Here is a 14,699-nt window from a genome sequence, read left to right on the forward strand (position 1 = left end):
GGGACTTTACCTACCTATGATATCAGTTAGAAAAGTCATAGGGCAAAAGACAAAATTTGCAGTAAGTTCTTGGTATGTATTGGGGATAATTTTTTGTTTCAGAAAGTGGAGGCGGTAACCAGGGGACTGCCATTTTAGACTTGATTCTCACCAAGAGGGAGGAATTGGTTGTGAATTCTGAAGGTGGAAGGTAACTTGGGTGAAAGAGATCATGCAATGATAATTTTATGATTTCTAAGGAACGGAAGGAGTGAGAGCAGCAGAATAAGAACAATGGACTTCTAAAAAGCAGAATCAGAGAACTGGTAGGTAAGGTCCCATTGGCAGAGCACCAAAGGGGAAAAAGGAGTTCAGGGAGATGGCCGTTTCTCAAGTAAACGGTGTTAAAGGCATAACTGCAAACTATCCTGATGCAAAGAAAAGTTAAGAATAGTGAGAGGCAATTATGGTTCCCTCAGGAGCTTTGTAATGACCTGAAATTAAAACAGGAATCCTACGAAAAGTGGACATGGACAAATAGCTAAGGAGGAAGTCAAGAGTAGCACAAGCATGTAGGGAAAAAATCAGAAAGGCTGAGGCATCAAATGAGTTACCCCAGGAAGGGACATAAAAGGCAGTAAGAAGAGGTTCTTTAAAAACATCAGGAACCCAAAGAAAGGACAAAAGAAAATGTAGGTCGTCTACTGTGCTGGGGGGAAGAGAGGGGAGCTAATTGACATCAAGAAGGCTGAGGTGCTTAATGCCTATTTTGCTTCAGTCTTCGCTGAAAAGGTTAAAGGTGACCACATACTCAACAATTAATATTAGCAACATGGGGGAAAGAATGTAAGCCAAAATAGGTAAAGAACAGGTTAAAGATTATTTAGGTAAGTTGTATGTATTCAGGACAGTGGGACCTGATGAAATTCATCCTAGGTTACTTAAGGAACTAGCTGAAGCAATCCTGGAACCGTAAACAATTACTGTATATACTCGTTCATTAGCCCGTTCGTTTATAAGCCAACCACCCGCAAGATGGATAAGTAAAAATAGCAAAAACTGTATGACCCTTTCATAAGCTGACCCTGTATTTCAGGGGTTGGAAAACTTTGGCTCCCAGCCTGTCAGGGTAAGCCGCTGGAGGGGTTGGGATGTTTTGTTTACCTGGAGCGTCTGCAGGCATGGAGCCCCTCAACTCCCTGTGGCCGCAGTTTGCTGTTCCCAGCCAGCACATCCCTTGGCCCGCGCCATTTCCCACAGCCCCTATTGGCCTGGAGCAACAAACCACGGCCAATGGGAGCCACGATCGGCCGAACCTGCGGACGTGGCAGGTAAAGAAACCGGCCAAGCCCGCTAGGGTGCATACCCTGTGAGCCGTGTGCTAAAGGTTGCTGATCACTGCTGTAGAATTTAAAATCATCAAATTTTGTTGTAGACCGGTTTATAAGCTGACCCCCGCTCTTTGATGCGTCACTTTTTTACCAAAAATATTTGGCTTATGAACGAGTATATACAGTAGTTGCAAAGTTACCAACAATGAATTAGAATCAACATCTCTTTGAGGAAGTAACTATAAACTACTAAAATAGATTGTTTAAAAATCAAGGTTTCCTCCTTGCTGATTTAAATTGATTGAAATTGGTGATTTAAATCCATTCACCTTGGTGCCTAGTCCCATGAAAGTCAATAGGACTACTTGTGCTAAAACTGAGTATGTGCCTAAATACCATGTTGAACCAAGACCTAAAGCAGGCGATTCCTACACTGAGCCATTCTTTTTAGGTGACAAATCTGAGGAACAGTCCCAGATTGAGGTGTCAGTAGAGGAGGTTTTGGAACAAATTGATGAATTAAGCAATAAGTCACCAGGACAGATGGTATTCACCCAAGGGTCCTGAAGGAATTCATATGAAATTGCAGAACTACTAACTGTGGTATGTAACCTGTCGCTTAAATCAACCTTTATACCAGTTTAATGGAGGGTAGCTAATGTAATGCCTGTTTTTTAAAAAGGCTACAGAGGCAATCCTGGCAATTGCAGGCCAGTAAGTCTATCAGTACCATGCAAATTGGTTGAAACGACAGTAAAGAACAGAAATATCAGATGCTTGAATGATGTGAGGACACTTGAATGATATGATGAACCCTCGAAGAGGAAGAGGACACGCTGAGGAAGAGTCAGAACGGAAATCATGCATCACCAATCTATTAGAATTCTTTGAGAGAGTCAAATGTGAATAAGAGGGGACCAGTGTACTTGGACTTTCAGAAAGTCTTTGACAAGATTGCACACCAAAGGCTCTTAAGCAAAGCATGCAGTCATTGGAGATCCTGTTATGCATCAGTAACTGCTTAAAATATAGGAAACAAAGGATAGGAATAAATGGTCAGTTTTCACAATGAAGAGAGGTCAATAGCATGGTCCCTCAAGGATCTGTACTGGGACCTGTGCTGTTCAATATAGTTATAAATGATCTGAAAAAGGGGGTAAACAGCATGGTGGCAAAGTTTGCAGACAACGAAAAATTACTCAAGATAGTTAAGTCCAAAAATGGCAGAAGAAATTCAGTGTTGATAAATGCAAAGTGATGTACATTGGAAAACACAATCCCAACTACACACAAAAAATATAGGGTTTAACTGATTGCCATATTTGGGGTTAGGAAAGAATTTCCCCCCAGGGCAGATTGGCAGAGACCCTGGGAGTTTTTCACTTTCTTCTGCAGCATGGGCACAGGTCACTCGCAAGTTTAAACTAAAGTAAATGGTGGGTTCTCTGTAACTTGGAAGTCTTTAAATCATGATTTGAGGACTTCAGTAACTCAGCCAGAGGTTAGGGGCATTGTGCAGGAGATGGTGGGTGAGGTTCTATGCCCCCAATGTGCAGGAGGTCCCTTCTGGCCCTAAAGTCTGTGTCTATGAAAATGCCAGACAGGAGAAGGGATAAGAAAGAGTTGGATGGTAGGACATTTCAACAGATGGGTTCAGGAATATTTTACTCTAGGTGTGGAATCCTAGAGCCATTGTAGTTGGCGAGAATTTTGCCATTGCTTTAATGGGACCACAATGTCATTCTAGATTTTCAGATTAATGATCTTTATAATAAGAGGAAGTTTGGGATTAGGACTTGGTTGCTATGAGTGGAATAACATTTTTATATACAGCCTTTATTTTGTGACTCAGAGCTCATTTAAAGTGAAGCTTTAATCAGTGGTAATTAATTGGCACTATGAAATAGGAAGAGCTTCCTTTGTGACACAGCTTGAGTCCACAAAAGATATGGAAAGAATTCAGATAAAATGTGGTCAATTTAATGTTTCCTTTTTACCAGGTTGCAATAAATGACAGTTATTCTGCACATGTGTGTAAATTGTTGTTTATGGTATAATTAAGTGTGTGTACTTCCATTAAAGATTTAATGTTATGATATTTGATGTCTGTGACTGATTCTAGACACAATAAAAACAGAAGTATAAAATATATCAGTTTTAATGTGCCACATAGAAGGGTTTCGTATCAGAGGGGTAGCCGTGTTAGTCTGGTTCTGTAGAAGCAGCAAAGAATCCTGTGGCACCTTATAGACTAACAGATGTTTTGCAGCATGAGCTTTCGTGGGTGAATACCCACTTCTTCGGATGCAAGGGTTTGGGACATAAAAAACAGATTAAGAGGTTGATTTCCCCCCCCACCCCCCATACACCCAAAGTCAATAGAAAGCGTATTCCACCAACTCCAAGGGCTGTGGAGGGAAAGAGATGAACAGTGCTGCTTCTACTCTTGCCAACTCCAAGCTCCAAAGGCACTGTAACATCTAAGGCAATGAGTATTTAGTTGTCTAGGAGTTCAAGACCACCCTGTCCATTAAAAGCTTCAAATATTAATGGGTAACAGTCATCTTAAAAATTACACTTTGGTTTGATTTAACGTTTTTTATAATTAGTAGGTAACAGCTGGGGTTATTGCAACTGAGATGACTAGTATTTTTCTTTATTTTTCATCTTATTTGATTAGTGTATTTGACAACACTCTCTGCCTAGTCGGTGTTTCCCATGTTCTTATGAACCTTTCACACAGCTGCAGGTGGAGGGACATTTTTAATTGTAGGAAAATATAGTTGGAAGGCCTCAAAAATTGGCAGGGAAGTTCTTTTGAAATTGGCTAGATTTCAAGTTGACCCGGTCCCTTTATAACCAAAATGTTACACTTTATCCATGTCTTGGCAGGCAGTGCAGAGGAGGAAATAGTAGGTAGGCAGAGAAGTCCTTCTGCCAACCCCTGGTAATTGCCTGGTTATCTGCAGGCAACAAATCAGCCTCTTTGGTAGCCCTCAATGTACATTGTAGCAATTCGACTTTGATGTCAAAAAAGACAGCTATGATGGCAGTTGGATACACAAGAGGAGAGGTGGCATTAATCTGGTGACTTGCTTTAGAGAAGAAAATCTTGCAGCCTTTTGACTATGACCAATGTCAGGTTTCTGAAGTGACTTGCCATCAAATATTGGAGATGGTTTTCTGCTCACATTTTCTATTTGAAACAATGTGTATAATTTTGTTTTACTGAGATTCAGTTTCAAACAGTTTAGATTCATCCAGTCGCAGATTTCAGTGATGCACCCTATATGGACTGTATCTGTTGTATGTAAGAGTAATTTTAATTTTACTGTGATTTTTATCCTACATTATTTCCTCCAACCCAATGTTTCTTATGATTAGAATTTTCACTTACTTTACTAAAAGTAGCATGTGGTGTCAGTTTAAATAATTGTCTGGCATTCTGAAACCTTCCTAGTTTATGAAGGTCATCAGTCCAGCATAGCTAGGATTACATCGGACTGACATTTTTATGTCCTAATTATTGGAGTCTTATTTAATTAGTTGATTTCTTTTGCTGTCTAGTATAATGAGTTTGGGGCTCAATTTATATTGAGAGTGGGAATTGCATAGTTTTGGGAACTGTCTTGATTACCATAGAGAAATAACAAAAATATTCTTTTGCAGGGTAATCACTTTGATCAATATGAAGAAGGACACTTGGAGATTGAACAGGCATCTCTAGACAAGCCAATAGAATCGGTAAGATACACATATCATCACCATTGGCCCACCAGCAAATTAGACAGTGATCGGATGGGACTTGATGTGAATGCAGTTAAATTTGACAGGACCCCACACTAGTGTGTAAATAGCCGTTCAGGGATATTCTTTTCTAATATACTTGCATGTCCTGCATTAATGTTAAGTGGGCCTGGGCTTTAAGCTTTAAATAGTAATTTTTATAATCTAGGTTACTGTAAAAATAGTTCAGCTTGATATTTGAGAAACTATTTGAAATACATTATTTATGGAAAGTTAGTTTGCTAAATATTAATACATTTTGTTGAGAAGTTAGTTTATTTTTGTGAACCTAATGAAACAGAGGAGTAAAATGTATTTTGATCCTTTTAGCTTACATTTCCTGAATAGTCAGATCATCAACTAGTGTGTATAACAACTTAATAAATGCTAGAACTACCATTAGCAATGAAGAGAATTGAATTTTAATTAATATACTTCAATAATGATAAAACCTGCCCGTAAAATTATATTTCACATGAACTACACAGAACGTTGTTTTAAAAAGTAATTTTATTTTGTTGAATTAGGTATGGCAATTAATAATATCAAACTGTAGAATGGGGAAAGGTAGTTTTTTTGGGTAGCTTTTCTTTTAAGCTTCTGAATCTTTTAACTTTGCACAGTATCACTTGCTAGTCTCAGACGTACAGTAACATTTCTTATTATGCTGCCTAAATTTCTCCTGGAGGTTCAGCATTTAACATTAGTGCTTAGATGCAGATATTCATTTATAGTCTTAGTGGTGTGAAACCTGTGATGGAAAAAGAAGGGGAAGCTTACTGGTGGTCTGATTTAGGCTAGATTTTAATAAAGATTAGCACTTTTCAGATAGCTTTTTCCCTGATAAAACTAAAATTGACTCTGAAGTTTCATCACGTTAGTGTCCTCTTTTTAAACTGTAGTGTTAGCAAAGGATCAATATATATTTGCATCCTGTGTAGGTTGGTGTTGTGTGTGTCTGTGTGCGTGTTTAGATGTTTACAGAAATTTACACAACTTGGGGTGTTCGACATTTTTCTTCCGCAGCAGTTGGCCCATATTAGCTAAGCAGCCATGATCTGGTTTGTATTGCACGGTCTGCCTTTTTTAATTTCTTCAGGGTTTCCTTTCTCCCTTCTTATTTCTGTTCCTCTGGTCCAGTGAACACTGCATATAGTACCTATTGTCTTAATGTGCTGGCATGATGCTAGATTTAGGCATGGCAGTAATTGATGACGCATGAGATAATGCTGCAGAGGGGGGAATTTGCATTTGATGTTCTGCTGAATAGTTCAGTCTTGTGTTGTGACATGAGAATCTTAACTGACATGCCAAGCCTACTTCCCTATGTAAATGTCATGAGAAATAGCTAGAGTTGGCATCTATTCCATACCACATTGGGGATTATCATTAGACAGATTATTCAAATGTTATCTACAGGCTAGACCAAGATCTTATTTTTACAAATGTTTGTTTTTCCAGAGTAGAGAAACAAAGCATATAGGTGACAAATTAAAATACTGCATCTATGTTCAAAATTTAAATCCCTTCTGGCTATTATTATGGAATAGTCAGATATATAAAATTATACAGAAAATGTAAGTACATCATATGCCCAGTAGTACACAAAGCCTAGGAAGATAGTCACTGGGTGACCAGTGTGTATGATATTTGGCTGCAGTTTGAGGAGTTTCAACAGCAGCAGAAACCTTAAGTTAAATTACAGCAGAAGTATTTATTCTTACGTACATTGTAGTGCAAATATAGGGACATTATCAAATCTAAATACTTTAACTTGGGCAGTTTTTTATTTTAATATATAAAATGTACACAATTCGAAGTCTCGTGACCAATAGTAAAAAACACATTTAGTGGAGAAGACAAGATGATCTGCCTTTTTTTGGGGGGAGGGGGTGGGAGGAGGATTCCAAAATAATTCCTACCCTACCACGCAATTGGTTACATTTTTTTCCCTTCTGTCTGTAGAAAGATAGGCTTTTAAAAAGTAAAGCGTAAACATTGGGAATTCAGGACTTGAATTATGTTGCATCAAAGAGAGAGAAATATATTCTTTAGAGGACAGACTACTAAAAAGTTCTATTTTATGATCTGTTGGGTCAAGTGTGTGTTTATAATAAAATATTTAATCTCCCCAAAAATATTTAGTGACCAGTTGTCTGCTATATCTTCATAGTATATATCAGAGGACTGGCTAGTAATTATTTTTGGGGAGATAGGCTTTTTAAAAAATACATTTTTCTATAATGACAGGAATTTAAAAGAAAAGGGGGAGGGGGTAACCAACCTCATTTTAGATTGGGAACCAAATTTTACTTTTGAAAAAGATGGATCATCTTTCTGTTCTCTCCACTAAATATGTTGTTGGTGTTTAAGATAATCTACTGCTCTTACATAACCTCTACTGTTACATAACCTGAAATTATTAAAAATTGCTTAAGATCCCAAATTGTTTAACAGAGTATATTTGTAATCTTTACAATTGCAAAATTACAAATACATTTTAAGTAAATAGGATTGGGTTTTTTACCTTTTAAAACCAGAGTTTAGTGTTCTGTGTTCCTCCTGCAAGAGTTGGATCTCATACCTAAAGCAGCATGGGGCATCAGAGTTTTCTCTGCTTTGGGTGTGTTATGTCATTGGCTCTTCCAGAAGAGAGAGTAATGATCATGAGAGGTAAGTAAAAGGAAATAATTTTAAATATTTAGTTTTAAAATGTGCTGTATTTGCAATTTTGAAGTTTACCAATTTGTTGTATTAATAATTTATGATCTTAAACAATTCTCTGTTAGTGTTTCAACTCCCCTTTTCGAAAGAAATTTAGCTGGTAGCACTAATAACCCAATCCTGCACCATTGAAGTCAATGCAAGTTTTGCCATTTATTACAATGGAAGCCGGACCTGAACCCCAAAGTGTTTTTATTAATAAAGAGAACCTGTTTTTAGCAGTGAATATGTTAAAAGCATTTTTCAGTTAAATTTTAGGGTTAGGATAGAGAATTAACAGAATTAAAATACATCCTATTAAAAATAAGTGGGTTTCTTTAAAAGATTTTCGGATCTTCTAGGAATCTGAAAACTATTTGAAGCCTAGTAACTGTAGACCACTTTTGGAACTGCCTAGGGAAAATGGCTTTGCTTGGAGCATACATTTTGGAGTATCATTGCTGAGTTTAGATCCATCTCTGCAGCATTATCTGTCGAGAGATGCTGACTGTACTGCTACAGCATGCAACTCAAAGGTGGCTGAAATCTCATAGGTTTGGGAGTCTACAGATCATTACACTGTTTAATTGTTTTGAATTACTGTACTACATATTTAAAAAAAAAAAAGCAGTCTGCAGCAGCTAGTGTCCATGGAAATCCTACATTGTACTGCAAAGATGTCTCTGGACTGAGGCGTGATGAGAATATAACTCAGGTATATCTTATGGAAAAGTAGGATTAGAACAAGCTAGTGAAAAGCAGAATTAGAGGAAGCTAGTGGCTTGGAAGTCAGAGGTAGAACAATAAAGGTAGAGTCTTAAGAGGACTTAAATTTCCAAAATGTTACAAGTTAGTGAAATGATACCAAGATTTATTTTTCCTTGAAATTCTTTAAAGAGGAAAAACAAATTTTTGTTGGGCTAAATGAGAACCAATTCTACATTTCATAAAAGGGAGAAAATATTCAATATAGATTTATGCAAAAGTGCAAGTCATTGTTCATATTTACAAATCAGATGGCTATGGAATTGAAATCAGTTTTTTTTTAAATTTAAAAAAAAAAGCAACAATGAACTTGTCTTTAAGGCAGTAGATCCTAGTTTTTACAAGAAAAGACTGTTGTCCTGTTTTAAAAGGTTCTGGGCACTCTCAGCTCCTCCTGCTGAAGTAAATGGGAATTGTTGGCACTCAGAACCATTTAAGTTTTGAAACAAGCAGTCTGATTTTCAGTTATGTAATGAGCTGCACACATTTGATTTGAAACATTGTAGGAAAGTGCACTATGTGTAGGTTGTGGAGTGGGCAGTTACCAAGCATGCTGATTTACTAGAATCTTTATTGTCCTTAATGTTTTACTAAGGAAATTTTGTTTTAGACCGTTCTAGTTTTTTGTCATGGTAATACGACTTCAGGAGTTCAGTGTTAGTCAGGCCTGGTCTACACTCCATAGTTTGTTCGACATAAGCAGCTTATGTTGACCTAATTATGTCAGTGTACACACTATAGCCTTGTCCTGCTGATGCAAGTGCCCTACACCAACATAACTCCACCAGAGGTAGGGCTTATGTCTAAATACTTAGGGTTTACTTACATCTGCTGTTGACTGTCTTGTCAATTTCAGGGCTCCATACTGGAGCTGTGAAATTGACAAAGCCCAGTTGGGAGTGAGAGGGAAGCTGGTCTCCCAGCAGGAACCTGCATAGAGCTGAGAGTGGCTGTAAGTCAACCTAACATAGGTCAACTTAAGTCTGTAGTGTAGACATGCCGATAAAGTGACTACATAAAACTTCACTGTCCTCTTCCACTACACCCAGTATGCAGCACGTCAGAGTTAAATCCAGATGTCATTGTCACAGGTTGGAAGTGAGACTGCACATCATTCACTTACTCTTAAGCTTCTTGTTAGTTTGTCCTTGTCATAACTAACAAATATCCTTTTCCTGTATAGTTCTGCTCAGTTGCCAGAGAAGGCTCTTTAAAACCCTGCCGGGGTTCAGATTCCAGGTGTTACTTGTTGAAGATCACAATTCTGTCCTCTCATCTAGAAGTCTACAAAAGCTTCTGAAGTTGGCTTTTGTCACATGGCATATCTGTGCAGATCTGTGGACTCCACTAGTTCCAAAGTGTAACCCGATAAGGCTGCTGATTTGACATTTAGCAGTAGCCATAAGTGGACAGCGCTATAAATAATATGCGTCTTGAAGCTGAATGGTGTAGCATTACTGTTTGGCTTTTCTCTCTAGTTTTCATTGTGTCATCTGTAGTGAGCTATAGGTTTTGTGTTGGGAATCTTTAGAACCTCTTGTTTGCATGGGTTCACCCAGTGGCATCCAGTCCTTGCTTATAGGTAACTTGATACACAGTCAGCACAGTTTACAATCCACTCAAGAGATGTATGGTTCTTGTTTATGCTGAAATCAGATTAATAGTATAAAAGGAATGTCTTTGGGGTGGGGAGGGGACTTTGGGAGGAGAAGGGGTGTTAGACAAAATTAGCCTTTGGCATATTTGTAACAGTTCAACATCTATTTGTTGTAATCATTTAGTTACGATATTCCTCACACAATGCCATCTAAACCCTTTGCGTCATTTCCCTTGTATAGGTGTCAGTTTACATCAGCCAGGGCCATTGCTGGGGACTCTTACTGCAGGAACCATGATCAAGTATCATTGGTACATGTGAAAAGTAATTAAATAAGGCTGTTTTGTCTAGTGGTTAGAGTACAGGACTGCGTTGGGAAGCCTGGGTTCTGTTCTGTGGGCTCTCACGGACTAGTTGTGCTCTTGGACACGTCACTTGAGATAAAATTTTCAAAAAGTGACTTAGCCAAGTGACAAGTCCCATTGACTTTCAGTGAGATTTAGACTTCTAAATCATTTAAGCCAATTTGAAAATGTTATGCTTAATCTGTGTCCCAGAGTTCCCTATCTGAAAAATGTGAATGATCTCTCTTTTGTTAGAGCTTTCTGATCTTGGGATGAAATGTGCTGTATAAGTGTCAAAGTAATGTTAAAATACCTTAGCAGTAAAACACATTAAAAGATACTGTTAACCATTCACTAATCTGTTACAGTAATGTGACACCACATCATCGGTTAAGAGGACAAATAGCATGGCTCTTGCATACGTAGCTGGCTAGTCCTGATAAACTCTCTTGATTGCCTGTGAGTTTTACTGTATCATTTTAGTCAAAAGCATATTGAGTGATTTTGTTCACTTGGCTGACTTGACAACTTTTAATGTGACTCTCACTTCAGAGCTCCATGTAGCATAGTTCCCAAGCATGCCATTGGCCAGTCTAAGGAAACAACTCCTTCCTCAGAGTATAGGCAGATACTACTTTTATAACTCACCTGCCTATACTCTGAGGAAGGAGTTGTTTCCTTAGACTGGCCAATGGCATGTTTGGAAACTGGCACACATGCGTAGAAAAGTACAGAAAGGAGAACTACTACAAAATGGGGTTGATTTATTCAAAGGGAGCATCAGTTCTTGACACCAAGAGGAAGACCTCTGTAAGTAAAAGGGATTTTCCTCTAGAGATGAACAAAATGAAAATATTATTCCAGAAAAAGATCACAAGCCAGCAGCCTAGCTGCAATGCTTTGTGCTGCTGAGTGAGAGATTCTCATTTGATTAATGTCTCACTCGAAAGGCCAATAGGAGCTAATAGCACTGCAAAGCTACATTAGCTCAGTTCCCATTTGTGACCCAAGCAATTCAACCTCTGATTTTAAGGGCAGCATTTAAACTGCGAAGAGAGTTTGTGCCAATCTTCCTTAGCCAGAGGTCTGTCACAATGATGTGGAATGAAGGGACAGTTGGAAAATGGGAGGGGATCATCATTAATCTCTTCAGAGTGTAGGCCTCACTGGAATTTAATACCTGACTCTTCGGAAAGTTATCTTCACAATAGCAACAGAAAATATACCATTTCAGCTGCCTGTTTTTAACTAACCAGCCGTTTCACTGCTTAGTCAATGCCAAAAATTGTGTGTAACTAATTTTACATCAGAAGCTATCTATACATTCAGTGCCATTGGGAGAAAATGCCATCTTTTTCCTGGGAACTGAGATGCAGTAAGATGGTTTGTTGCAAGTTGAAAAACATGATCATCCTCTTGAGTGGCTTTGTAAAAGTGCTAATGTGTATAACTCTTCTGAATTTTTCTTTTTTTTCCCCCTTAACATTTGTTTACCCCTTCACTGTGTCAGTCACAACACCACTCTTGAATCTCCCTGCTGGTCTTGACTCGTTAAATTTATTTTATGCTTTCACTCCTCTTTAATAAATACATTACTTGCAAGCAGTGAATTGAAAACACAGCAAAAGAAAAACGACCATTAGTGATTGGACAGTTTCTTACTTTGTGTTACATTTAACTGTTCTTTTGACAGCCCAGTTTTTAAAGCCAGGTTCGTATGGAAATGCTTTCACTCCACTTGCACTGCTTTTGGAAATAGCCTACTGCTTCATCTGTCTGTTTATTTTAGTGCATTCATGACACAACACAGTCAGCACAATGTCTCATCTCCGCTTAACAAAAGATTGTACGGTAGTTCTTGTCCTTTTTTTAAAAATGCAGCCATTTTTGTCAGCATCAGCTTTTTAAATTTGATTCCCATAATCCTTTGTCAGGTACAGTTAATATGTTAATGTAGAAGGAACAATTACAGTGTAATAGCCACAAAATAAGTGGTGATCTGTGGCCCCATTTTACAAGAGGAACATGCAATTGTTGTCACTGTGGCATAAATGATCTGCAGCGGTTACACTCACAGGTAAGTTCTTGTAAAACTTAAAGTCTAAGACGCTCTTCCATGGTATTCATGGTTGGAAACTGTATTTGTTCGTTTTTCTTTCACTTATATTGATTTAAACATTTATATCTTGGCATATCCTTACTCCTCCTCATTGTTTTTCAATGTAGAACTAACTAATGCTTCATAGAGAGATCCCATAGTATGGGAAGGACATTGTTGTACACTCTGGTCTTGAAAAAGTGAGACTAAAATGTTTTGTTTTACCTGCAGAGCAGAAGAAAAAGGTTTCTAGTCACTAGAATGGTTGTTTTTTTGGGGGGGGGGAGGAGGGGAGAGAAACACATCCAGGCACACTGCAAATCTCAAACTCTTGTGCTCTTTAGGTCTGATGCACCAGTGGTGGTCACATTTTTCAGTCATTTACACCAATGAGGAATGAGTGTGTAAAACACTGCTGTTCTGACTTGGGATTTTTGTTCAGTACTTCATTACTGAATTAAACTAAAATCGTAGCATTTTTATTAGTTGACTTTTGGATACAATGCATCATTCATTGTCACAACCAGATAACTCGTTACAGTTCAGGATATTCTGTAATATCATGAGTTGTAATGGGTTGCATAATTAGAAGAATTTGACTGCAAACTGTATATTGAGTTTAAAGACACTTTTGAAAAAAGGCTCTTTAGGCAGTCCTGGAAATTACAGGTCAGTCTAACTTCAGTACCAGGCAAATTGATGATTGAAATTATAGTAAACAGAATTATCAGATGAACATGATATACTGAGGAAGAGTCAACATGGCTTTTGTAAAGGGAAATCGTGCCTCATCAATCTATTAGAATTCTTTGAGGGTGACAACAGTCATGTGGACAAGGGTGATCCAGTAGCTATAGTGTAGTTGGACTTTCAGAAAGCCTTTGACAGCGCTGCTCACTGAAGGCTCTTAAGCCTTAGGTTGGATATTAGGGAAAAAAATTTCACTCGGAAAGTGGTGAAGCACTGGAATGGGTTACCTAGGGAGGTGGTGGAATCTCTTTCCTTAGAGGTTTTTAAGGTCAGGCTTGACAAAGCCCTGGCTGGGATGATTTAGTCGGGAATTGGTCCTGCTTTGAGCAGGGGGTTGGACTAGAACCTCCTGAGGTCCCTTCCAACCCTTATATTCTATGAAAGTAAGCAGTCATGGGATAAGAGGGAAGGTCCTCTCATGGATCAGTAACTGGTTAAAAGATAGAAAACAAAGGGTAGAAATGAGAGATCACTAGGGTCCCCCAAGGATCTGTACTAGGACCAGTGTTCAGTTTATTCATAGATAATCTGGAAAAAGGGGTAAACAGGTGACGAAGTTTGTAGACAACACAAAATTACTTAATATTTGGTAAAAGCTGTGTTATCTAGCACTTTACCGACCAGAAAGCTCTATAAATTGGCATTTCTGATCTTCAGTAGGGTCCGGTTGGAATGGGGCTGGCAGGATCCCTACCTGACTCTGCATGGCTCTCTGGAAGCGGCAACGTGTCCCTGCTGCTCCTAAGCGGAGGAAAGGCCTTGGGGCTCAGTGTGCTGTCCCTGCCTCGAGCGCTGGCTCAGCAGCTCCCATTGGCCAGGAAGTTTGGCTAATGGAAACTTCAGGGGTGGTACCTGTGGGTGGAGGCAGCGCGCAGAACCACCTGGATGCACCTCTGCCTAGGAGCAGCAGGGACATGTCGCTGCTTCCGGGGAGCCGCTAAAGGTGAGCACCACCCAGATCTGGCACCCTGAAACCTCTTCCACGCCCCAACCCCCTGCCCTGACCCCCCTCCCGCACCCAAACTTCCTCGCTCTTAGTTAACCAGAATTTTTGATTTACCAGCACCCCCCCATTCTCCAACATGCCGGATAACAAAGCTTTTACTGTAGTTAAGTCCAAAGCTGACTGCAAAGAATTACGGAGAGATCTCACTAAACTGGATGACTGGGCAAGAAAATGGCAGGTGAAATTCAATGTTGATAAATGCAAAGTGTTGCACATTGGAAAACATAATCCCAACTGTACATACAAAACAGTGGGGTCTAAATTAGATGTTACCACTCAAGAAAGAGATCTTGGAGTCATCGTGGATGGTGCTCTAAAAGCATCTGTTCAATGTGCTGCG

The 14,699-nt window shown here is 38.9% G+C and overlaps 1 protein-coding gene across 3 annotated transcripts in view; it reads left to right on the top strand.

The window, feature by feature from the left end:
• GPATCH8 (G-patch domain containing 8) overlaps positions 1–14,699 on the top strand; it is a 97,690-nt gene that overhangs the window by 21,363 nt on the left and 61,628 nt on the right. For 2 of the 3 annotated variants that reach the window (XM_044999602.1, XM_044999603.1), the window contains exon 2: positions 4,980–5,054. In XM_044999602.1, the coding sequence (XP_044855537.1) occupies positions 4,980–5,054 (75 nt within the window). Of the gene's footprint in view, positions 1–4,979; positions 5,055–14,699 lie in introns of those variants that run through there. The other variant, XM_044999604.1, reaches the window with a different exon arrangement.

Source organism: Mauremys mutica, chromosome 25, assembly GCF_020497125.1.
Source record: "Mauremys mutica isolate MM-2020 ecotype Southern chromosome 25, ASM2049712v1, whole genome shotgun sequence".
Lineage (NCBI taxonomy): Eukaryota > Metazoa > Chordata > Testudines > Geoemydidae > Mauremys > Mauremys mutica.